We start from the raw sequence: 27,445 nt of genomic DNA, 5'->3' as shown, positions 1-27,445 counted from the left end.
TGTGTGTGTGTGTGTGAGTGTGTGTGTGTGTGTGTGTGTGTCTGTGTGTGTGTGTGGTGTGTGTGTGTGTGGTGTGGTGTGTGGTATGTGTCGTGTGGGTATGTGTGTGTGTGTGTGTGTGTGTGTGGTGTGTGTCTGTGTGTGTGTGTGTGTGTGTGTGTGGGTATGTGTGTGTGTGTGTGTGGGTATGTGTGTGTGTGTGTGTGTGTGTGTCTGTGGTGTGTGTGTGTGTGTGGGTATGTGTGTGCATGTGTGCGTGCTTCCGCTCTAGTGGCAGCCACAGGCCCGAACAACCATGTTCCGGTATTTCTTTAGAATGACATTAGAGCTGTCATCAAAGTACAACACAGATATTGCATGGAGCTGAGTTGGAGCACAACACGGCTTAGGAACTGTCTCAGGATTTATGAAGTGAACCTGACAGGGAGAGAAAAGACAGATTACGCATGCTTAAAAGCCAAACAGAAAGTGTTAAAAAAAGAACAACTGTGTAATAGTCTGTGTAATAGTTAATGGTGTGTGTGAGGCCAGCCTGTTCCTGGCTGTCAAAGCTCACCAATGTTTGTACGATGGCATGGTTTGTAGCATTCATGTAGGAGTTGAGGGGAAATGCACACTCTCCCATACAGTAGTATGCTGCATAACCCTCAGGAGCAATAATCCAGTCCTGAGAGACAGAGAGTCAGAGAATCAGATCGGAGGAGAGAGAAGGAGAGAAAAAAGCGACAGTGAATGTGAGAAAAGGTTATTAGGGTGGTTAACTATGTTGTAAATGTGTGTCTAGAATCGGAACCTAAAAGTCTCACAGGCCCAACCGGGTCAACTGTACAAAGGCCATGAAGAGCCATGAGAGCATGTTTGTTTATCAAACAGAGATAGAGTATGAGACACAGAATAAGACAATGGAGATGGGAAAGACAAAGAGGAGGAAAGGATGTGCAGGAAAGAAGAGAGAGGGTAGAGTTGGCAAATAAAAGAGGGAAAGGAGGAGAGAGAGAGAGAGAGAGAGAGAGAGAGAGAGAGGGAATGCGTGGGTTGAGAGTCTACCTGCCACCCCAGGTCTCTGAAACTGACATACAGCTCATGTTTCTTACATGCCTGTTTCTGATCACCGCTGCTGTTCTCTGAGAGAGAGACAGAAAGACAGAGTGAGAGAGAGAGAGAGAGAGAGAGATGGGGGGAGGGAAGGAGAGAGAGAGAGGTGTTTAGACCTTGCACTGGGAGAATGATATAGTGAGACATAGCCCTGTCAGAGAGAAACAGGTTGTTTGGGACAGAACCACCATGACAAAGAGACTGAGAGTGAAAGATGGAGTGAGAGAAGGTGACAAATCAGCGGAGACAGAGTGGTATGTTTAAAACACCAGAAATCCACCGAAGGATCACAATTCAATGCCATATACGACATGATCAAGATATTATCTCACACTGGAAACCATTCCAGCAAAACATAGCCAAAAGAAAAGCGTAATAAAACTTTGGCTCAGATAAAAACAACCAACTGAAACAAAAACCTGGACTGAAACTACTACTCCTTTGGGAATGATTTGTTGCCAAAACTGGTCTTCTACTTTGTAATAATGTAGTGTACTGTGAAAAGGGTTCTGGCACCAAATTGTGAGAGTAATGACTAACGACATACTGCACTGTTACTATCACTGTTTAGTGACAGCTTAATTAAATTTAGTTCAGTAACTGGTCAATATGTAATTAGGAGTCAAATCTTTAAACAAGTGTTTCACCCCTTTTGACACATGGGCTAGTTGTAATCCTTTCCTCAGACCTCAGATCTAAGGCCTCTAATGAGATTTTTGGTCAAACTTTTTTTTTTACTGTATTTTTAGCTTTTTGTATTTTTAACAAAAGACACTTATTTTCCAAAATGAATTAAAAATGCACACACTGATTGATGGTTTTGGTAATAGTGATAGCTAAGTTCAATTTCCAAATAAATGACCTTGTGTGAAAAAAATATGCGAAACAAGTGCTTTCTGTTATCAAAACATCTTCTTCAACATGTGCAATCAGGTCACACACCAAAGACAGTGATGTTAACATGGATGTGCATCTCTCTAAGTTCCACCACTAGTCACCATCTGTGGGAAAAAAAAAACCCTGTGGACTGTGTCACTGGGTTGGCGTACACTCTGATCAGCTCCTCTTTGTTGTGAGTTGGCTCAGACTAATGTGGTGCAACAAGTCCATCACTATAATATAAACTTTCCCTGCTCTTCACGCTTGTGATGGGGCCGACTAATTGTAATGTGTAATGGAAATCTCTCGCTAGCCGGCTAGCTGACCTTTGTCTACAGCCTGTGCGTAGACACCAAAAACAGTTGTTATTAGTTTAGTGAAATAACTTGTGAAAAATTCAGGTCAACAATATAATTACAAGGATTTAATTGGGCCCATATGTCTCAAAAAGTGAACTTCCACTTTAAGTCCCCAAATTACATAGAAAAAAAAACAATAAAATGAAGTTTTCCATGACAGAAGACATAATTATGCACAGAATGAAAACTACGTATGTATATATAATAATATATTCCATCATATACATTTTTAATATATTAATTAAAAAAAACTTAATTGAGTTTTCTTTTTCCACGAAATTAAAATACACAGCACGTGCAACCCAACCTAGAGTGTATTTAATGGAGCCATCTTCTACTGAGGCTAAATTTAGCTTGAGTCATAACCGCAGTTAATGGTGAGTAATGGCAGCGAATCAGGCAATTTACTCAATTCATTTTTTTAATTAACATCTCTTATGTTTTCCTCATCCGAGAAAAACATCTGTACAATGTCACCAGAATCCTTTCTCTCTCTCTCTCTCCAGCTTCCCTTCCTCAGTTCTTTAACTATTTGGATCTAAATGTCAATTCAGTTTGGTCTAAATCCCATAACCTTGAGGATCTGTAGGCACTACTGCAGTTCCCTCATGCTACCTTAACAACAGTTTGTACTAGTACTACTACAATTAGCCGCGTGCACTATAATTACTGCCAATGGTTGCACTCAACTAACAATTAAGGAATTGACTCCCATTTAGTTTAGGCATTCCAATTTGATTTGAATTGACCACACACAACACGATGAGTAATTTTCATTTTCATTTGAGTCATTAGAAATTAAATTAGATTCAGAGCATATCAGATGAATTCCATTCAAAATGACAGATCCTATGCTGCCAGATAGGAAGGTGTACTGAGTGCGACTGACTTGAGCACAACTCCAGGGCTTATTCGTGAAAGTGTCTTTGTGCTGGTGACAGATGACTCCGCAGAGACGCATGTGTGTCTGTTCCCTGTGGCTTAGGTGTTGAAAAACACACGTGCATTCACAACAGAGGCAACGCCAGTCATAAATACAAAGCATGAACTGACTGATCTATTGACTGAAGTCTTTTTGTTTTCCTTCTCTTGATCCCTCTTTTTTGCTGTGTTCTCTCATGATCACTTTTTCTTCACCCTCCTATCTCCATTTGTTTAGAAATTTCTCTGTTTCTTTATTTCAACGCAGTATTTAAGGTCAAAGCCAATTTTTGTCATTTTTTCATTATCGTCTACTGATATTGAAACAACTACATGCATTGGAATCTAATGCATTCCAACATCTGTTTGAGCTGAAGATCCCATCAATTAACTTCCTTACAGCTAAACACAATGGGAATATGTGAATCCAATACTTGTGAATAGATGTAAAATGGTGAACCTTTCCTCTCCATGCCAAAAATCCCGCACAGGGAACTTGATCACTCTGAAGAACTCCAGGAGGGAAACAGGAACCCGGTGGTAAGGACTGTTTCCCATCATACAGAAAACGTCCAAACACACTTGTTCTACACACACATACACATTCGCGAGCCAGTCAACCCCCTGCAACACCACAGATGTGCGGCCTTTTCAAATCGGCATTACCCTCCAAGTCCGTATCTGGACCTTCTCTGGTACACCAGCGCCAGTGCAAATAAACAAGCTGGCCCAGTCACTATTTGAAGCTGAAAACGTTATGGGGCCAGAGTTTCAGAGTTCCACATAAACACGGCATGTTTAGGCCTCCCTCTCAGAGCAGTGTGAGGGCCCCTCTGTGTGACTTTTGATGAGCAGGAGGATGGAGATGGTATTGTAACTGTTTGGTTTTAAGAATAGCTACGTAGAGATTGTTGTCTGACTTTGATCTGTCGTAAAGAGTCTTAAAGAGACTTAGTGGGACAGTTAAAAGAACTTAAACGACAAGGCTGTATAGATTTACGCACCTGTGGAGGATTAGGGAGTTTATTATGCATCGCATATTAAAATGCATTTTCACATGCACACTGTACACACACACACACACATACACACATACCAAATTTGTCCAGTCCACAACCCTTCTCAAGGAATAGACCACTGCTGTTATTTACTATTACTTTTATTGTGTTCTTCACTCTTGCAGTCCTCCTCCCTTTATCTCACCTGCAATGTTGGCCATACGGAGCGCCTCTTGGCCCTTGGCGGTTTTGTAGCGGTTGCCATGGCGTTGTTTGCCTCCACCCTGAGCAGAGCGTACACTTCGGATGTGGACCTCCGTGGCTTTAAAGAACGCCACCATGAAAGGCTGCTTGCTTTGAGGCCCATTTCGTCCAATCAAACCCGCTACCCTGGGGTTCACACTCTCACCTGCAGGAGGAGACAACCACAAACTGCATACTGTGCGTTTACATTTCTTCTCACCTCAGACCGATGATTCCTCCGAATGGATCTGTTTGGATTTTAACAGTCAACAACACATACTCTGTGTGTGTGTGTGTGTGTGTGTGTGTTCATATATGGGAGTGTGTAGCTGCATCTGTTCATTTCTGTCTTTTCATGTATATGAGTACACACAGGTATCTGTTCGTATTTCTCTCTTTCTGTATTAGTATTTATATGTGTGTGCGTGTGTGTGTGTCTGTGTGTGTGTTTTGACAGTTATTCAGCATGCTTTTAACATGAAAAAGGGAAGGAATGTTAACTTAGTCGCCATGTAGCAGTAAAGCCAGGTTGCTGGTTGCTGACGGCAACAAGACGTCCTGGTGGCATGTCTGAGCATGTGCTGGCCTATTCGCCTCATCTTCGCCGACATGAAAGACACTGCCTGTTTTCTGCACTACACCTTAACATCTAAACATGTAATATCCTGTCATCTTCTAACAGAAACACTGCCCTCCCTCTCTACCTGTGAGACTTTAAGGACAAAGCACCACAAAATACTGATGACAGATTAAATGATACACATTCAATTATCCTAGATCACAATCCATCACTCTCAGTTTGTATTTGAAACTTGAACTTCAGTTGTGGATTGTATACATATTTCAGCATTAAAACCTATAAACCTAAAATCTGCATTCAGCTGAGACATGTATTTATGAGAGCATAAACTGCAAGACTATAGGTTTTCATTGTATACTAATAATAATAATAATGCAAAGGCCTCACAGTTATGCTTTCTCTAAACCCACAATATACTACCCGTGTTCTGATTCTGACTCACTCACCGTCCACACTCTCCAGAGCCAGCTGAAGGCCCAGATTCCGACCAGGGTTCAGAACCCAGTGGTTACTGGTGGCAGTGATGTCAAAGACCAGCCAGCCCTCCTCAGCGGCCCAAATAACCCGCGAATCCAGTAGAAAAAGATCAGACTCCCTGTGGGAGGGGGAGGGGGAGGGGGGGGGGGGGGTGGGGGGGGTGTGGGGGGGGGGGGGGGGGACAGAGAGAGCAAAAAAGGGGGTAAGTGCATTAGCTGAATTGTTGTTTGTCTGCTCTACACCACTCTACTACACCACGCAACACTATACTCAAATACATTGCAGTGTACTACACCACATCAATTTATAGTACACTGCACTCTGATATACTGTGCTGTACTATGCTACACTTTATTATTCAATAGTGCATTATAGTACACTACCTTCCACAACACTAGATTACCTCTACAAGACAATAGCACTACGTTATATTTTACTGTATTTTACTATACAATACTGTAGCCTACTATACTACGCTGCACTACACTTCGCAAGTTCATACTCTGGCATAATGCACTTCACTATGCTGTATAATTCAGTTTGGCAATTTTGGCACAGGTTAGACAGAACTGCATCTCAGTGTAGTACACGAAGCTAAAGATGGACCACTACTCATTTTGCAGCTAACATCCAAGTCTAGAGGAAAGAGATGCCATCCCTGCACTGCTCTGTCTCTTTACATCTCTGCTTCAGTTAAAGTCTCTCTCTCTCTGTCTCCCTCTCTCTCCCTCTCTTTCCACCAAACTGCCATTCACTTACATTCATCCATGCCAGTCAGCCAAGGACCACAGAGCGGAAAACCATAGAGCAAGTGCTGGAAACAACCGGAAAAAAAACCCACAGGAGCACCCAAACCACAAAAGAACCCAGAGCCACAAATGTTTGATTACTCTAAAAGCAAACAATAGCCAAAAAAAATCACCAACCAGACATTATTTTACTGGTGGTTAAAATTGAAGCAGTTGTGGAAGTTTAAAAAGTCTAATAAAAAGAAAATGAAAAGAATCTGAAAAACATGCACATGTGTGTGAGCAAACATACAAGTCAATGTGCATATGAGCGCGCGCACACACACACACACACACACACACACACACACACACGTGTGTATATATATATATATATATATATATATATATATATATAAATACATATGGTTAAAAAAATGAAATGAACACTGTCCGCTGCAGTTTGGAAGGATAGCAAGAGATGGTGAAGAAAGAGAAGAAGAGAAGGGGGGGCATGAAAAAGAGTCAGAGAGAGGCAAAGAGAGAGGGAGAGAGAGAGAGGGAGGGAGGGAGGGATAGAGAGAGAATTCTGCAGATGGTGGGGCCCATGGGAACACTTCATTTCCTTAATTGACCATAATGGCTTTATAAACGGCTGTTGGTCTCACAGTGAACAAGCAGCCCAGCTGTAAATCACAGATCGGAATTTAGAGAGAGAGGGGAAGAGAAAGTGAGAGAGAGAGAGAGAGAGAGAGAGAGAGAGAGAGAGAGAGAGAGAGAAGCTGTGAAAGTAGAGTCATGCAAAGAGGAGACATGCTAGGAAAATGCAAAAATGCTTGATTATGCTTGATGATAAAAATGAAAGAGAGGAAAGAAGGTTGAGAGACGTTTAAATAAAAGCTTTTAGAGGTAATCTCTACGGAATTGACCTGGTTAAGGGCTTTGTAAAAGATTGTGAGACCTTGGGCCTTGAATCTCCCTCTCTCAAAATACACAGAGGTCACCTGAACAATCCAGACTTCTAAACGGACTTAATCTAAAACAGAATTTCTACACCCCAGTCACGGGAACTCACAACCTGCATATTTTTGTTTGAACCAACAACTAACACACATTTAAATTGTTTAAAAGCATCTATTTAGTTTCAGCAGGTGTGTTAGAGCTTAACAGGAACAAAAATATCGAGCCTTGTTTTGTGAACAAAGCAAATTTTCATAGTTGTTCCAGGCTACATTGTTTTACATATTTTTATTCTACTTTCCATCTGACCTTTTACTTTCATCTTTCATCTTTCATTTGTATATCCATTCAGATCGGATCTCTCTCTCTCTCTCTCTCTGTCTCTGATCAGAAAACAAAAGAACATGTTGCTTCCCTGTACCTGTCCCACCAACATAGCCCTACAACCCCCCCCCACCCCCCCCCCCCCCCCCCCCCCCCCCCCCCCCCCCAAGGTCATGTGTTTTCAAAAAAAAACTGTTTTATAAAGGTAACTAACAATCTGTAAATTTAGAGTGTAGCAAACACATGGGGAATTCCCAAAGATTATGGGGAAAGCTGTGGAATAAGGAGAATTCTAAATACTCATTGTCATGTTGTTTCTCCTTCGCACTTGCTTTTCTGTAACATGGACAAACAGAGGCCAAAAGCACAGTTTAAACGTTTTACAGTGACATTTAAAAGCCGAATACAGCGAGCTAGCATTCACAAGCAGTGGGCTAGACTCATCTGCTGCTGTAATATGCCAGTTGAGGTCTTTAGAAATTCCGATTAGCAACAAACGAAACGTCTGTGTAGCACAACCGATGCTTTGAATTGTAAACCGCAGCCCTGGAATAGGAAATATGGTGTGGCGAAAGGCTAAATCCTCGGATTTGTGTGACTGATACTAAGAGTAGTGTTTTACAGTGACACGTAAAGAGAGAACAGGAAAACACAAATCAAAAGCCAGCCAGAGCGTTTAGGGAGCTAGGGACCTCCCTCAGGTTTCCAAAAACCTCTTTACCTAAACAGCTCTGTCACAGAGGAAAGCTTTGGAAAAGGCTAAAAGGTTAAGCTAGGTTCATTTTAAAAGGCTCATTGATTCCCCAAAGTTCAGTTCTGACTCACAGTACTCAGGTGAGTAAAACTGTTCTTTTATTTCTCGTTAACTTCATGTAGAGTTCACTTATGAATGCATATCCCAAGTCAAGATAGTGTCTGTTTGCATCTTGTATCCAGAAAGAGACAACTCTCTTCCCTGTGTTTGTGCGCCCCACCTGTCTGAGTGTTCCTCCAGAACTTGATAGACACTGATGCGAAATGTCTCATTGTCAAAGCGTTCCTGGATGAAGTCTTTATAGATTCGGAATTCTGCCGCAGTAACCGCTTCACCCTCGGGAATCTGGGACAGGTCAAATCGGAACTCACGATGATGGCGTCGAACAGGCAAAAACTCCTTATCGTGCTCAACTAAGAAAGAAAAGAACGGAGTCAAGTGCAATTCAATATCATTAAAGAAACATATGTCAAAATGAAATGTACAAATTCAGTCGAGTAAATAAAATTTTATTATTTACAATGACTGGAGGTTTTTACCAGAAAGCTCTACATGACAGAACAGGAATAGTCAAAACAGGAGGTGTAGTTAAAACCATGTCAAAGCATGTATTTACAGCAAACATCAAATCTCAAAATTAAAAGCACTCATTTTCAAGAAAGACGAAGCAGGAAGTCAGCCTTCTCTTTCATTCTTTTGTTTTCATCTCCGCTGTTAAATAGAGAGCTCATCCTCTTGGACAGAGTGTGTAAACGTCTGAGGGAGTCTGATTGAGACATAGAGACACAGACAGTTTTATGTCTCTCTCTCTCTCTCTCTCTCTCTCTCTCTTCCCACACTGCTTAGCCTCATCTGGATCGAATGAGATGGAACTCATCCCTTTTTCTCACCATGACCTCCCTGCCTGTTCTTTCTTTCCCACTACACACAGTCTCACGCTGCCTTAGCTCTCTCAGCACACAGGGACCTCCACAAGGATCACTGCCTTGCCTGTCATCACCCCTTCCCCCAAATGTCTCCGCTCGCCCTTTCGCACACTCTCTAGAGACCCTGGGAGCATACCAACTGCAGAGAAAGCTTATGAATAGGAGCTGAAGATGCACTGGAAGCTGAATAAGGACACTGTATTGATTGTAATGAAAACAAGCGTTCCGTTGACTCCAGTGTTGTTGTTTCATTGTTTCCACTATGAAATCACTGCACCGTCCTTCACTTTTCTCTCCTAAACAATTCCTCACTCTCCACTCCACAGCTCCCAGTCCACCCTATGATCCTACCATCCTGTCTGTTTCTACATGGACCACTGCTGAGTGTTGGCGATCATCACTCTTTGTGAAGAGGTTGCCTGAGGTTCTAATTCATCAGTCAAGAACATCTGACCCCACAACAACCCTTCTCCAACACTCCCATGGCAGCTTTAACTTGCTTCTCTCAACCTCCCGCAAGCCTTTCAGACTCACACTGTAACATCCTTGAGATCAAACCATTTAATCTTTGTTTGCAAATCAGCCTGTGCAGCACCTCCTAGAGGCTGAACAAGGCACCACAGAGCTAGGCACTGGGATGATATATATTCATATTAACCGTGTAAGTATCTGTCTATAAACTGTGCTTAAGCACCCCTCTCCCCCCCCACCCCTCTGTCTCTCTTCTCACTGTTTTTTTTTTTAAATCAGGATCAAGGTCAGTGAATCGGCTACAGTGGCTCAGACAAAAGAGGTCTTGATGAAGCGTCTACTCCCACACAGCTCGGACTGTCTGAATGAGAGCAAGCAGCTAGCATCAGAGCTAACACATTCACACAGAGGGAATCTGAATATGGTCAAATAGTTAGTCAAAGTACCAACACACTCAAAGAAGACAGCTGGACATGTGTAATGAGCACTGCCGTAACATATATATAATGTTATAAACATGTAAATGAGAATCTTTTATCTTTATTTCTAAATCTCTCTCTCTCTCTCTGTCTCTCTCTCTCGCACTCCTTTTCTAATCTCTCCATCTCTTTTCACTTCCCTCTCCTTCCCTGAACTCCCTCTTACTCTCACTTCACTCTCTCCTCTCTTTGCTCATCCTTTCCATCCTTCTCCATATTCACTCCCACCCTTTTAACTATGCTGCCACTCTCTTTCATGCTTTCCCTCTCTGCCTCTCTCTTCATCCCTCTCTCATAGAGAGTCTGTGTGCGGTACAAAGCCGTCACTGTTTGTGCAGTGCAGAAAGGAAAAAAACATGGATCTAATTACTCTGCAGTTTAGGGTTGGGAGGGGATGCACTCTATATTGTCTGTTAATGAAGGAGGCATTATGAGTCTATTGTCCACAGCTTCTCAGAGCTTTCGCACACTTAACACCCCCCCGCTCTAACTTCAGGGTGCCCCCGCTGTGACCGTACCTCCATCTCACACACACACACACGCAAAAGCTCGCACACATGGCGGCTCTCCTCAGAAGGTCTAAAAGCCAGCGCCACCTGCGAACCCCACCTGGTCAGAGAATAGACGGCTTTCAAGCCTGTTCCCCAATCTCTGGGCTGTGACATTAAGGGAAAGGACACAGCCTCCCTTCTGTAGTAACAATGAAGCCATATATGTGCCCCAAACCCTGGGGAGCGATCAGATGTACTGCTCAGACTTCCATATGAATTAAAAGAGAATTTGCTATAAGCAGATATGCTGTCGCTCTCGTCTGTCTGCGGCTGCTCGGTGGATTTAGATTAGTGTTCTGTGTTCTGTAAAACAAAACAAACAAAAAAAAAAGGTTTGCATACAAAATACAGGCTCTGTGTAAAAAGATCAGAACCAGGCAAAACCCAGTGGGCAACTTTGCCACTTTGCCATTTCTTTTTTTTTCTTTTTTTTTTTTTAAACACACATTGAATTGCTTTGTTTGGATGGAAATCAAATTTCATGGCAGGAGTTTGCAATGCTTCTAACTACCTCCTTCTCTAAGGCTTTTTTTCTTTTCTTTACCAGCTCCCGGAAACATTATTCCATCCTGGAACATGCTTTTCCTCCGGCATCAAAGTGACTGCAGCTGACTTTTTACTGTGCTCTCTCTCTCTCTCTCTGTCTCTCTCTGTCTCTCTCTCTCTCTGTCTCTCTCTGTCTCTCTCTCTCTCTCTTGTTCTCCCTGGCTGTCGGGAAGATCAAACGGATCTGGACTGTGCAGTTTGGAATGGTGTAAGTGCTTTTCCATTTGTCTGTGGAGCATTAATGGATGACGTGCACCTTAACTGCCATCGCTTCCACTCCTCAGACATACACACACACACACACACACACACACACACACACACACACACACGTACAAATGTTTTTATGTTATACAGGCACTTGAAGTTGTCATTAATAGGACGAGATTGCTGGCACACAGAACTCTTTATTTAATAGCTATACAAAAATTCTAATAGATTTTTTCACAAGACCACTCAACACAAAGAAGCAGTCCACCCTATCCCACCTGCTAGAGAGAGGCACCAACAGATCCCTGTGTCAGAACAGGGTGTGTGTGTGCGTGTGTGTGTGTGTGTGTGTATATGTGTGCATGTGCGTGTGTGCATGTGCATGTGTTTGAGAATGAAAGAGAGAACACAGCTGAGCTCATTAATAAGCCACATGGTACAAAACTCTGATGGTCTCATTGTCTGAGCACACGTGTGAGGCCACACAGTCATAGGAAGTAAGGCACACACACATACACACACACACACACACATACACTAGGATACACACAGATCCATTCGCAAGGACAAAGACACACATCAAAGACACACACACATGGGTAAGCCTGAGAAGATTATGCAAGCAGAAGTTCCTTCTCTCCTTTCTCTGGCCTAAAAATCATCCATCATAAATAAAACTCATAATTTGGCTGAGAGCGCCGATGATGAAAGTTAAAATGCCTCAATTGTGTTCCCAAAAACCAGTCTCCACCACGAACCCAGCCTTTTCTCTCCTCCAAGCCCAGCACAGGTGCATTCTCCCTGTGGAGACACACAGAGCTGCTTCCCTGGCCTGGACAGGTCCTTGGCTCTTAATCTCCCAGTGTAACTTTGCACATAAAAAAAAAGCTTTTATCAGCTCAACTCCAAGCAGCTGTTCACAGCTGTGAGACTTCTACAGCAACTCTATCCACTCTGCTCTTTCCTTTGTATCTCTCTTTCCCTCCGTCTTGGATTCTCTTTTCATGCATCTGTTGTCCCTCCCTCTCTTCTGCTCTCTCTCTCTGTTTCTCTCTCTCACTTTCTCATATTCCTCAACAGTTACACATGAATGAAACAAGATAACCACAAACACACAGACTTAAAATACATTTGAATAAGCTTTTGTTCCTCCTGTTTTTCTCTTATTTTTAATTCTGTATAACATCTGGAAAGGCTCCCGTTGCTAAAGGATGTTGATCTCATAACCTTTGGACCTAAATTATCACTTCACTACCATATATTCTGTTCTTCTAACTCCTTCCCAGCCTTAATCTCTCTCTCTCTCTGTCCCTCTCTCGCTCTCTTTCCCCTCTTCTCTCTCTCTCTCTCTCTCTCTTTCTCTGGTAGTAATTAGTGGTAGGGCAGAGTACTCTTAAAGCGAAGCGGGCGCTTTTATGACTTCCTCTGGGAGGAAATGAGTGGTCATCGGTTCGGTCGCCCTACCTGTGTTAAATAAACATTACAGAAAGAGGTAGAGAGAGACCGAGAGATGGACAGAGAGAGAGAGAGAGAGAGAGAGAGAGAGAGAGAGAGGGCACTTAAATGGGCAGGCAGGAAAACTCCATCCGCAGGCATTTGAAACAGCGCCCATTTCCAACCTCTGTCTTCGTCTGTGACACACAAATGCAGGCATTAAAACACATACACACTCTCATACCCAGTGAGAAGCAAATATACAGGCACACAAAAGCATCTACTGAATTTGGTTTTTCACAGCACACATGCCCATTGTCACACATGTATAAATTCTCATGGACACGCATATGCATCTGTAACATATACCCAGACTGTGTATTCATGAGGTCGGAGTTCTTCTCCGTGCTGCAACCTATGAGCAAGGAGGAAAGGTCAGTCACTACTGTCTTAGCAAGTTTAGAGGGTGTATGTGTGTGTGTGTGTGTGTGTGTAGCCTACATATGTGTGTTTTAATGTACAGATCATTTAATGGGTTTACTGACAGACACACACACACACACATACACACACACACACACACACACACACACAGATGACACTCCTTATTCACTCCGCTCAAATGAGTCAGCCAACTGAAAACTGTGTGTGGTGCAGCAGTCGGGTGGTACAGTACACTATAGCCGGTGTTACAAGTTTGAATCTCAGCGAAACCACCAGTTAGGTCAGGCATAACAAAGAACACAATTGGCCAAGTTTTGGGAGGGTGAGCCAGAAAACATGGGCACCCCATCATCACACCCCTTTTGACAACAGGACACCTGCAGGAGAATCTAAAGGGAGCACCTTAGAAAAGCACGTGTTACATTGTCTTTGAGATGCTCGTAAAGTGGGGAGGTGGAAAGAAGCACTGGCTGACTTTGCGTGTTTTGACAGACATCTGTGCCGGTTTTCACCCGTCTGGATTGACACCCGGGTCATGCCATGTTAGGGACTTGGGACGGCTCAAGGAGCTGGGAGTAAAAAAGGAGTAAAGATACTAAAAAAAGGGTTGAAAAAACAACTTTTGTTTCTTTTTTAGCATAATTCTGAATCCTGTATCTGGGCAGAATGACAAATAACATTCTTTACAAAAGAAGTCAGCTTTTTACAAGCTGAATGGGACCAGCAGAAAAGAACTGAGTTGGAAGCTTGCAAAATAAATGAATACATGCAAAGTCTCAGTGCAATACATTCTGACACAACCCTCCAAATGAGAAAGGGGGCAGGAGGCGTACAGGTGGGAGGGGGTAAGACCTGGTCAAGCCCCACCTTTGACCTACCAATCACAGACACGTCTCACCAGAGCAACACCTTACGTAGCCAAAGGTGGAGAGAGGCCTCCACGACAAATCAAATTAGCGCATGTGTCTGTCCAATGCCCCAACACCCTAAACCCTTAACCCCCACCACATACAAACACTCCAGTCCGCTTCCGTCTGACAGCAGGGGGTCATTTCTATCCCCCCAAAAAACACCCAAGTTCTAGCTCCCAAAGAACACAGCTGCCCCACCCCTCCACCCCAACCCATCCCCAAATAGTTTATTCACCAAAGATGAATGAGTGGGTGCTGAAGCCTGAGAGAAGGGACATCAAACAGGAAACAACCATGACGCAGGAGTCAAGAGAATGTTCATTTTCATTAGAGTCAGTGCTTCAGTTTCACTGCAATGTTAACCTTCCAGTGCAGAGGATAGTTTCACAGGAAACAACCATGACGCAGGAGTCAAGAGAATGTTCATTTTCATTAGAGTCAGTGCTTCAGTTTCACTGCAATGTTAACCTTCCAGTGCAGAGGATAGTTTCCCAGGAAACAACCATGATGCAGGAGTTAAGAGAATGTTCATTTTCATTAGAGTCAGTGCTTCAGTTTCACTGCAATGTTAACCTTCCGGTGCAGTGGATAGTTTCCCAGGTTTCTAAAGTGACAGTTAGAAACATCTAACAGCACTGAGTGAATGCTGAGATTCTCCAGTGAGTGCTCCTTCAACACGACACCACAGAACAAGAATAAAACCAAAAAAGTCTCCATCAGTTTTCTGGTTTCCAAACTGTGGTTATTGTGACAGACTCTGAGGGGAGAAGAGAGAGAGAGAGAGAGAGAGAGAGAGAGAGAGAGAGAGAGAGTGTGTACTTGTGTGCCTGTGTGTGTGTGTGTGTGTGTATGCTCTGCAGGGTGATGGCCATGTTTACTGCTAGCTAGGGATGTCATCCTTCCAGTACTTTGGTAGTCATGATTCAGAAATCCCATTCAGCATGACCTTTATTAAAAACTTTGTATGAACATTAACAAATACAAACTAAAACAATGACATGTAGCCTTCAAGTATCTTACAGTTAGAGCATTTAGCGTATTTAAAGTCGAGAGTATTTCCTTCATTATTCAAGTAAATAATAGAGGGGCTTCCATTCACTAATATGAGAGATACAACACTAATAATATATGAATGTATATATATATATATATGTGTGTGTGTGTGTGTGTACAACTATCAATAGTAACCCCGGCTTTCAAATGCTGGTGTATATCCATCAAGGAGTTAGACAATCATGACTCAAGTAAACTTGTACTGGCATTCGGTAATATCAAAATGCAACCGTTTTATTACACAGATTCCCAATTGCAGTACCCCAGCAATGCCATGAGAAATAAATAATTTAAGTGAACATAGAGATAAAAATGTGAACGGTTACATCCATGTCTAATGCTACGACTAGCTCCAAATTAAAAAAAAAAAAAATCTGGACACAACATTGATTTCAATTTTCAGGAACTGTGGGACATGTCCTTCGACAACTTAAATATTTTTATACAATAATTCTGATTGGAAGTATTTGTCAAATTTTACTCATATGGTGACTAATCATTATTGTCTGTAAATATCTACTTAAAAGGCTACTGTTGTTTTTTGTTGACACTGGACAGGAACTGATGCTACCATGAGCTATATAGCCTAATTCTGTGAAATAATTGAATCCTCGGGCATATCAAGCGTCACACACAGCTTTCGTTTAGATGAGCGTCAAATTTTATGGTGCTATCGCTGCAGCAGTACCACTGCGCGCCATTTTCAGGAGTTGTATTTCTAACGTTTTTCTGAGCTGTTGGAGAACGCTCCTAAATTCTTCCTCTTCTTGCAGTCTGTAAAACAGAAGTGCGGTACCCATTTTCACTCAGTACCACTAATACTGCGGGAAAACCAGTAACGTTACCTCTGAATTTTTTACTTAGTATCAACGCATCGGTTCTTGTGATATCCGTTCTGCTGATGGGTGATGACACGGTCTCTTGGGGGTGTACATATATTTTTAACACTTCACAGTTCTCTCTGACCTAGCAGAGGCACAATTAGAGATTGGAATTCAATATTTGAATGTCTTTGCAGACAACACAAGTTTTTGATTATCCTCTTCTTGTATACAATGAGGATAGACAGAAAGTATGGCTACTCCCACCTCTCTCTCTCTCTCTCTCTCTCTCTCTCACACACACACACACACACACACACACACACACACACTTCAACCTTGTTAGGATCAATATTGACAGTCTTGTTGATTTGTTTATTTGTGTAAATGAGGTTATTTAAGTTTACACAGTCACACCACAAAACCCAATCACATAACCCAATCAACCACACCTCTCCCCCTCATCAAACACTCTGTTTATTATTCTCAAAGCCCTGTTTGTTATTCTCATTTTGGTCTTTTTCCCTTCTCCACTCTTCTTTTGCGTTCTTTAATTTAGCATCCGCTGTCTTGACCACGCCCTCTGCACCCAGCCAAGTGGACTCTTATTACAGAGCTCAGGAGAATTCAGTGTCTATATAAATATTTTCATAATTTACCTCCCCCTTCACCCAATAAACATACACCCAAAAAATGCCTGCATACTCACCAACACATACACACACTCACTATCATTTGCCCTCTTTCAGCCACTCGTTTTTTTTCTCACATGTTCTCTAAAAGACAACACAACACACAAAATGCACCATTTTAAAGGCCTATTGTCTACTTACTTTTCAGTTCAGTTGGAACCAGGCCTTTATATATATGCATATATGTAGGAATCTAATCTAACCATGACTCTGTGGCTGGTACACTGCCCAAACAAAATGAAAAGAAACTTATCACGTGTAATTCCGATTTCACACTAACCTGACAAAAAAAAACAAAAAACCCTCAACTCATGTCATAAAAAGCAGTTGTATGCAGTTGTTACTGAACTTAATGAGCTTTGATTTGGCTCTGAGAGTTTGCTGAAAGCCTGTAACACATTAATGTCTACTTCTAGTATTACTGTGACATTTCAAACCACTTAAGACTGACTCACACATACTTTAGTGCACTAACAAAGGCACACACACACATACACACACACACTTTAACTCAGTAACACATGTTCACAAGCAAACATACACAAAAGACTTTTTACACACACATGTTCACAGGCAAACACACACAAAAGACTTTTTACACACAACAAATCCATCCATTTTCACACACATATCCCACAATACTCACACACTTCACATTTTCCTGACAATATTGTACTCTTCACCCATACCGAGCAACATCTACAAGTTTCTCTCTCTCTCTCTCTCTCTCTCTCTCTCTCTCTCACTCTCTCTCCCTCAGTCTGTGCTGACTGGCAGTCTGTCATTGTGCTTTCCAGGTCTCTGTTCCTCTTCACTCAGCATAGTGTTGAGGGGATTCTGGGTGGATGGGGAGGGCGTATGTAGTTTGTTAATGGGACTCTATTTGTTTTACTGATGCTGTAGGCAGTTAGCAGTGCTAGTGTCTGATTTTTTAAAAGTTTTTTTTCTCCCTTCATATCGTTATTTCACTTATGCTTTACTCTAATACCTCCTGTTTCCCCCAGTACCTGACTGGATCCTCTGTATCCATGGCAACACTGAATTAATGTCGGTTTGAACTCTGTCAAAATGACAAAGACCACCTGGCGTTTTTCAAAATGACATTCCATTGATACTCTGCACCGCAACACATGTCACAGTGAATAAATAAACCAGCCTTATAGCTCCCATGAACTGTTACAAATGACACAACCACATTGCTTCTTGTCATCGGACACTTCAGATAACCTCAGTGTATAAACCAATCTTTACTTATGTGGGCATCCTGTATCCGTGGTAACACTAAACTATCTTGTCTCAGTCCGTCCCGTCTCACTTTACTTCTTATGAAGTTTAAACAGTACTACACAGAGAGAAAAGTAGGCCAAAAAATCTTTAGAACATGCCAGGTGTAATATACAGATAACATACATCACATCATGTTTGAAATGAAAATAAAAAAGCCTCCTTTAGACTGTTGAATGAGCTACTCTATTCCAAACTTTGTCTGTTGTATACAGGCCTACAGGTATTCATCGGCCTTCATCTAAACAAAGTCTTTTACAGATATCAAACCAAACCTGCAAGAGTTAAAAATATCACCAAACTCAAAAGCACTAATTTATAATTAACAAATGATTAACACACTTCTATGAAAACTGCCATGTTAGTCCTTCACATTGTTATTGTCTATGGTCTCTTCAAATTGTCCTTGTGCTGATAATCACCATGTTTCTGTGGAGACAACTCCACAGCTATCATCTGGATAGCTGCTTATTTTTCATGTCTTCATACTGCTTTTGCACATTACATATTTCACCATTCCAATATACAAAGCTATTGTGGAAAAGAACAAACAGTGTCTGAGAACATTTTGCTCTGTTTAAATAAGAAAAGACAGGTTAAAATGTTTTACTGGCATAAACCAGACCTAGAATGTTATTTCTTCTCTTCTGAAACAGAGGGGAGGGGGTACTGGGGCCCCTCCTGGGAGCTCATTTTAGCATGTTAAGTCCCAATCACATAATTTCAGGGTGAAAAGAAGGAGGGAAGAAAGGAATGGGGAAAAAGGAATAAAACAATAACATTTAAACATGTCAAGGCCAGGGAAGTAATCAGATTCAACAGTGGGAAACAGATTCTGTCAAAAAGACTTCCTCTTTCAATCTATGTCTGCCCTGTGTCCAAACCGGCTAACAGGGGAAAACAATGTTTCTACGAGCTCTGTCCTAACTAGCATTCCTCCTTAGATTAGAGGGCTTCTCGTTTTTCTGTAGTTACTATGTCCTTCACAAAGCCTTTGATGCCTGGCTATCACCATGGTTACCACACTGAGAACACTGCTAAACTTGACATTCCAAAACATGGAATAGTTACAGACATTACTGATTACTGTGCACTACAAGAGTGAGTAATAGCATAGGATCAAAGCTAATTCACACCAGAGGCCAGAGGCAGAATCCATTTACAAACATTACTGTTACAAATGTATGAACAAGGGACGAATAAATAGATAAATGGAGCGACAGACAGAAAGAACATGACTGGAGGGACTCATTTAAGTTGTGGAGGTTTTGACTTATAGAGACGTTAGGCTGAACATTTACTGTATTACTGGAACAATGTTTGATTAACGAGACCACAACGTTCAGTTTATATTCACAACAACTCATACCGTTTTCCTTACATGACACTGTGATGCATTCTTATAATAACACAGAAGACTCTAAAATCTTCTAAGTACCCTGGTCTGTGTCGAAATCACAATTCGTAGCACATAATGAACTGTATCAGCAAAGCCTTACAGACACACTTATAATGTCTATGACACCTGATAGACACACTGATGACAGTAAGTGTTGTTATAGAGATGGTCAGTGTTATGAAACGGTTGGAGCTGATGTTCATAAGGAGAAGGGAGGGTAGAGATGGAGGGTAACAGATCCCTCCACTGCACAGCTGCTCTGGCCCACAGACGCACCAAAACAGCTGTATTAACCTCTGGCAGCCAACCAGGGCAGCCTGCAGAGCACTGGAATGCAAGAAAGGCCTTTAGACAGAGCCAGAAAAAAAAATAGTGTGAGAGAAGAAGGGAGAGCAAGGAATAAAGGGACCGAAAGAATAGAAGAGAAAGGAAAGCATAACAAGAGGAAAGAACATCTGAAGAAATATCCAATCTCCTCAAGATGCATCCAAGCACTGATAAACACCAACAGAGGTACAATATCTCCCACAATACCACTGCCAAGACACAACAACTCAAAAGCTCAGAAACAACTTCCACCAATCAACACCCACTACGCGAAACATACTGTCTATAACCTCTGCCATCCTTCCTCCCTCCTACCTTCCTTCCTCTTACGATAGCATTCTGCCACCATTCCCAATTCCCAACTGCAACACATCATTAAAAATGACAAAGCCATGAATGTCATATGACAAAGCAACTCTGGATTGTGGAAAATGTGAGTGTGAGTGTGTGCGTGCGTGTGAGTGTGTGTGTGTGTGGCAGTGTGTGTATGACGCAACACACAAACGATTAAAAACCCTCTTGTAAATCCAAACAAATTTTCCAATTACACTTTTTTTTTTGTTTGCCCCAGAGCGTCTTATTACCTGCTTGTTAACACACAATGTGAAACAAGAGGAGCTGGCTGCCAGACATAACACTTCTCCCCAGGGCTATGGTGTGTGTGTCTGTGTATGTGTGTGAGCGCGTGCGTGTGAGAGAGAGAGAGAGAGAGAGAGAGAGAGAGAGAGAGAGAGTTGGGTTGGGTAGGGCTGGAGGGTCATAGAGACTGAGGCCTGGGGGCGGGCAGACAGACAGCACCCTACAGCCTCGGTAATTAGCTATTGTTTGCATGTGACTCAATGTCTCTGTCAGAAACTCACACATGTACACCCAGAACAGTAAAATGAAGGAGAGGATGGTGATATCATGGGAAGCAACAGAAACTTTATAAATACAATGTTCGGATTCAATAGAATCTAGTTAAGCTTTGGTCCCTTAAGAGTACTTGACAATCTTAAAGTGTTCTCTCCTTCAATTCTTAGACTCCTAGCTATACACAGTACAGAACAGGAACATATGGCTGTATTAAAACAAACCACAGAGAAACTAGTACTAGACTATCTAACAGCTAATGAGGGGCAGAGGCTGCATCCAGCATTTTGTTTAATTAATTTTTATGCTACATACTCGTCCACATCTGGTCGACATTAATGGCGGAACACTTGAAATGTTCACCCTCTTTTCCACCAACACGCGTGGAAAAACAATACATGCGTTTGCATTTGTGCCAAAAGCAGCGCTTTATTTTACGACATACTCCCTCCTGAGATGCTAGTGCAAGGCAGCTGATTTATATCACAACTATTACAGATCCTGGGACTCATTAGTGGCTTTCAGCAGTAACTAAAAGTTCTCTCCCTCTCTCATCGCACTGTTCAGTAAAGGACCACATGGGACTAGCACACAGGCAGAAGCCGTAACACAAGATGAGATGAGAGATGAGAAACACAAAACCAAATCAAGAAGACAAAATTACAATGTCCCAACATTTGAATCCCTCAAAAACAAGGAAAGTGGCAGCCAAATCACTCATTCATTCAATCATCCAATCCTTCCTCCATGTGCATGTTCAGTTGCTTCCACACCCACTCTTTCACTCACTCTTTCTCTCAGTCAGTCATTCACTCACAAACTCACTTGTTCACTCCTTCTCTCGCTTACAATTTCTCTCACTTCTTCCTTCATTTGCCTACTCATTGACATAGTCACTCACTCACTTCATGGATTCTGAAGCTTGGTAGAAGGAAGTGAAGATTAGGGTACGGATGACCTCCCCATCCTGGGTCAGGACATGTCAGAGGTCAAGAAAAATCCATTTGACCTCATTCAGCCTTGGCCAAGCTTGACAAACTGTGTCACTGAGCATGGACTGCACATCTTGCTTAAGTTTAAAAAATAAGCACCAATTTTAAGTAGCTTCCAAACCCCTTCTTAAAGGACCACCTGTCAGTTCAACTATTCATTTGCATATCACTGTTACAGTCAATCTAAAAAACTGGCACCATGTTCATCAAACTCTTTGAATGGTTGAACCAGCCTCTGTACCTGAACACTACAACCAGTATGTGAAACAGCTGTGGGTCCTTTGAAGTAATGGTTGAAAAGTTATACGGTCCTAACTCAGTAGAGCTGAGGGGCAAATGCCCTGGGGAATGTCAGGGTCAAATTAAGTCATTAAGCTACTTCAGATCATGAGAGAGAAACAGGAAAGTCTTACTCTGAAACAGGTCTTATATCTGTATAAGAAGAGCACAAAAGAAAAGGGAGGATGTGTTGAATAAGTCCCTCTTTTGCTTCTGGCCAAGTTTCCCCACTCCTTCTTTCAATATATCCTTTCATTCTCTCCCTCCTCCTTCCCAGGTTATCAATTTCTCTCCAGGTGTGTCAATCTATCCTTTTTTTAATGGCATTTACAACCAGGAGTTTTTTGGGGGGTTTTTTACCTTAGTTACCAAGATCGTAGGTTTTATCTGAAGCCTGGCAAGCTAAGAATCACAGCTAGCAAAAAGTGTACTTCTTTGGGGTGAGTAATTATTTTTGACTGACTGGGAAAGTCATGAATCATGTTATGAGAGCAGATCTTCAAACTGGGGTGGAATTTACAAACATCTGACCTAATATTCAGAGGTAATTCCGATATAATATCCATTCTGACACAGTCTTTTGGTGGATTATTCTCTCTCCTAATGTAATTCGGTAAGGAGGATTACAAGTCCAAAGGACAGGAAGTAGGCAATTACTTTGTAGGTGGAACAGCATGGAGTTTCACTAAGCTCTGCTGTACAATAAAATTGGCAGAATTTGTAAATTTGTGTAAAGCTGGAATTCAGAATTCCAGAAGTTTAAAGGTGAGGAATCCCAGTTGCTGGGAGGCTTGAAACAACAAGACAACAGCATGTGGCTACATGAGACCTGGAAAATGAGGAATAGATGGCTTAGGTTCAGAGATGAAAGTGATTTGGTTCTTTTGGTCGTTACTCTAGTCAGGTTTAAAGAGCTCTCGTCTTCCTCATGTCCTCTCTCTCAGAAGACCTGTCCAGACTTGTCCATTTGGGGGGAGGGAGACGGGGGTTTGCAAACAACACTCTCACCAAAAAGTGTTGCTTCTTACTTAATACTGTTCACGACTTGTTATACAATGGCAAAAGGTATTATTTCCATTTTTTATATCAACTTTCAAATGAAACCATTTGCACTAATGAGAATTAAGTCATTTTCACAAACAGATTGTGAGATGACTTTAAAGGACTTAATAGGACCTCATTCTGGTGGAGTAACAGTGCAAATGGAGTCTTACCGGTTACAGTCAAGTGGATGTACACAGATGTAATATGTACTGTATGTGCGTGCATTTTACCAGATAGTATTTACAGGGTTACAGTAGATAGCATTGACATCAGAGTTATAGTGGGTAGTATTTCCATTGGAGTTACAGTGGACTTTTGAAGTTAATATGTAAGTACATGGTAATAAGGGACACCTAATATGAAGTAGGAGAAAATCCTCTCTCAAAAAGGTAGGCAAGTGGGTGTAATGACTTGCCTACAATTATTATTCTCACATCTTTATAACTTTACAGAATTCCCGAACAGGTCATTTACTCTCAGAAAACAGGAGAGAGAGAGAGAGAGAGAGAGAGGAGTTCCTCTTTCCCTCCAGAGTGTTCGGCACACGCCCGCGGCCATGAGGAGATCCCATGTTGCGTGTGTGTCGTTTACATTCTACACGTATGGCGTAAGTCATTTACACAGCTGGCTTTTTTACCAGAGGTGACTCACAGACTAAACGTCCCCCTGTCTCCGGGGGTCCCGAAAAACACAGACCCACCCTACACATCCACCAAACTCAACACAAAAGCCTTGAGCATCCACACAGGCCTGATTCTTCAACTGAACACGCAGAAGAGTATGACACAACATATAGTCTGTCACGTCTGACACACTCGTAAAAACCGTGCAATACCCAACACAACAAAACCGCAAGAACAAGCTTGGTAAAACCTGTAGCCTCAAGCACTACTGGACAGAACACCAGTGAGTCAGACTGGAGGCAATAGCGATGCAGGCCAAAAAAGGACTTAAACCTTTACTGTCCAATGGATTTCATGACAGCATGAGGTGAAAAAATGAATTCTGTATGTTTTTAAAATAATCTGATTCTATGTAAGATGGCAGTCTTCATTCATTTGTGCATACAAACACACTCGCGCGCGCACGCGCACACGCACACACACCACACACGCAGGTTAACTGTGAGTAACCAAGACACCCACGTGTCTGGTGTTGTACTGTCTCTCAAAGACTAAGTAACTTTGAAGTGTTTGTGGGGAAAAAAAGATTCCTGACACGCTAAACAACAGTCATTTAAAGCATGTCTGTCATTCTCCTCGGCTCTTTAGAGTGAGAGAGAGAAAGAGAGAGAGAGAGAAAGAGACTCAGTGAAATCAGATACAGACTTGTTGTCATAATACTTCACAGAGTCAATGCCACCCACATTCATTTAGGAATAAAATCAAAGCACACGGAGAGAGAGGACAGCATACATACATCCCACCATACATTTACTTTATACACATAATACACATAAGCAAATTCCACTCTAATGTTCTAAAAAAAAAAACACACAGCCTGTAATAGTTTGATTAAAATTGGTTTTAGATTCTGCTCTCTCTCTCTCTCTCTCTCTCTCTCTCTCTCTCTCTCTCTCTGTAATGGTCTATCTTATGAATCAGAGTGTTTTCATTCAGATTCAATAATAGAGCAGCTGTGACCTGATCAGATCACGAGTCTTGGATGTGAACTTCACAAAGCTTTCATTCTCCTTCAGTATAAAACTCCACTGATGGCTGGGACATCACAGAGACAAACGTTCGTTTCAGTCCAAACGAGTGACACCCATAATTTGATATATGAGCACATGAGAACAACATGCACCCAGTCAAACCAAATGAATTTTGGTTGATAGGACATTCCTTCTGCGAGTCATTTTGCCAAAAGTAGGTCTACAAATACAGATGGGTGTAGGTGACTTCGGCTACAATACTGATATCAGAAAATCAGAGACAATTATCTGTTTTACGTGTTCTTAATGCACTTACAGACTACGTGTACTATAAGTCATCTCTCGTTTTCTCTTTCTCTCTATCTCCCTTTCTGGCCTCTTGATGTCTCTTGTGTATGGGTCACAGATTGTGGTGAAAGGAAAACACTTGTATTACTCTGTCCCTGAATTTGAATCACGTTCAAATTCATCTTGCTTTATTGTCAAGAAATGTGGCTGAATGTAATTATCTATGCAAATGCTGCCAAAGTGCATTGAAAAGTCTCTCTCTCTCTCTCTCTCTCTCTCTCTCTCTTGTTCTCTCTTTGGCCTGGGAGGGAGGAGGGGCCCCTAACTCTGTGGTTAAATTCATCTGTGTGTCAGTAAATGCAGTGGATGTCCAGAATAAGCCCAGTGCTGCTGTGCTCTTCCATAATTACACATGTCAAAATAAGAAACACAGTCACCTCCCTCTAAGCTGCCAAAACACACCAACAATCAACCAGTCAACTTTTAAGGATTTATAAAGACCACCCACTCTTAACACTCAGCTTTTCTTTCTCTTTATTTCATTGTCATTTAAACAAAAGATTCAAACAATCCAAGAATACAGAATTTTGTTGTCTTGAGCTTGTACTCTGTACACTGTACAAACTGTAACCCTTACTGCAATCATAATTGGATATATACCTATTCAAGAACACAGGTACATTCAACTGTTGACCTATTCGAGAAGCTGAGTTGGCTGAGTAATAAAAAATATTACATCCTCAAACAATTACACTCAGTTTATCATTCCATAAATCACACTTTTGTATGTTACTGTCATGAATGCATGCTGCAAGTCTCCAGATGGTTGTGATGATTATGATGGTGGTAATCAAATGAGGGAACCTATAACTGATAAGTACTGCCCAACTGATTAGATAACACAACAGGTTATGCAACCTTCGCTCAGAGCCAAGCAAACATTTCTGACAATAAACCACTGCATACAGGGAAAATGGTAGCCTTGGCTCTCAGTAGGGGCCAGGTCTATTCTATTCTATTCTATTCTATGTCCTTTTGAGGCATTCGGACGATTCAGGATTTCTTTCTAATTCCTGAGCAAGGTGAATTCTTCCCCCAAAGTCTGTTGCACTTCATAATCTTCCACTTTACTCTCAGGAAAGAGCTAGAAAACTCTTGAAAACCTAACATTACAAACGGCTCCTAAGTTCGAAAGGAAAGTAGCCTATGTGAAATAAAACGTAAAATGTAAAATGTGAACTATATGAAATAAAAAAAAAAGTTTTGAGATTTGTATAAACTGTGGGCGATCGTAAAACTCAAACGTCACGCAACTCGAGCACCTGACATTAGGTGCCTGACACAGCTGTCCGCGAGACAGGAGACGCTCCGGAATGCGACGCCCGTTTCTCACATATATATGCGCGCACGTACGAACACACACACACAAACAGAGAGAGAGAGAGAGAGAGAGAGATGAAGACTGTATTTAACCAAGTTTGACTCTAAAATCATGCCAAGGTAACTGCGTTCACTGATAAGTGGTCTAATAAAATCCAAACAGACCAGCAATGGAGTGAACTATGCAAGTTATTTGGCAAAAGGACAGATAAAAAAGAAAAATATCAAGAAGTTCCGAAGAAATATGCTACTGAGAATGTCCTAGATTTATTTTTTATTTTCTCATTCCCTGCCCTGCAATAAATCATACTAGTTTAAAGAAGCGACGAGAGGAGTGCTTCCATTATCAGAAGTCTACAAGACCTGTGTGCAAACACACTAAGCAACAGTCGGATGACAATCAGATGTGATTTGTCGTCCTAACATCACAGTCATATTACAAGAGCAGTTTCTCAGAATGATACGATAGAGCTAATCTTCCTTATGAGTAAGCTCTTCGTACGAAAATCGATTTCTCGGTGGTTTTTAATGAAAAAGCACACCACCATCAACTCGTTGGAACTTTTATTGCTCCGTGACAAAATCTAACTTTATCTAAAAAAAAAATCAAGACTATAGAACGCACGAGTTTATACGACTTAAACGGACAGGCGGTGAATTTCATTGCCTGAGATAACAAATAAGACATACCTAAGTTGACGAAGCTCATGACCATGTCTGCGTCGTTGAGAAAGTTGTTGTCTTGAAGCGAGGCTATCGGTGGTCCCTGGGTGGTGAAAACGGGCTTATAGGGATACGAATACCCATCCTCGTCCGCTTCTGTGGACATCGCATTGTATAGATCCAACATGAACATGGGAGCGGCGTTGTGTTTGCCGTGGTGATGCGGCCGTGGCCGGTGAGGTAGCCCGAGAATTGAGAGGATCTCTCGTTGCATCTCCCGCCGCTCCTGACTTTTCAAACGTCGGTGGATAAAACTGGAGTGGACCTCATTGTCCAGCGTAAAGTTCGTGAACACAGTGTCCGCCAACACACAGTATCCCCATACGAGTAGCAACGCAGGAGCACTTTTATCGAATAAAGAAACCAT

General features: G+C 41.9%; 1 protein-coding gene across 1 annotated transcript; it reads right to left on the bottom strand.

Moving 5' to 3' along the window:
* Positions 1-267: 267 nt before the first annotated feature.
* bmp7b (bone morphogenetic protein 7b) lies at positions 268-27,445 on the bottom strand. The gene is made up of 7 exons (XM_030768778.1): positions 27,046-27,445; positions 8,539-8,731; positions 5,522-5,670; positions 4,458-4,661; positions 1,048-1,124; positions 557-667; positions 268-417 (listed from the first exon to the last, which is right to left on the bottom strand). The coding sequence occupies exons 1-7, from the start codon at positions 27,443-27,445 to the stop codon at positions 268-270; spliced, it is 1,284 nt and encodes a 427-aa protein (XP_030624638.1).

The sequence above is a fragment of the Chanos chanos genome, chromosome 3 (genome assembly GCF_902362185.1).
Source record: "Chanos chanos chromosome 3, fChaCha1.1, whole genome shotgun sequence".
NCBI lineage: Eukaryota > Metazoa > Chordata > Actinopteri > Gonorynchiformes > Chanidae > Chanos > Chanos chanos.
Note: the sequence above shows the minus strand (reverse complement) of the source record. Positions and strands in the feature narration are given on the sequence as shown.

Bases quoted from the DNA above. Each gene is read 5' to 3' on its own strand.
- bmp7b (XM_030768778.1), bottom strand. From the start codon at position 27,445: ATGGTTTCTTTATTCGATAAAAGTGCTCCTGCGTTGCTACTCGTATGG. The intron at 5,671-8,538 runs GTGGGGCGCACA...CCCCTCCCACAG, and splicing joins CTGGAGGAACACTCAGACAG to GGAGTCTGATCTTTTTCTAC. The intron at 668-1,047 runs GTAGACTCTCAA...TCTGTCTCTCAG, and splicing joins TCAGAGACCTGGGGTGGCAG to GACTGGATTATTGCTCCTGA.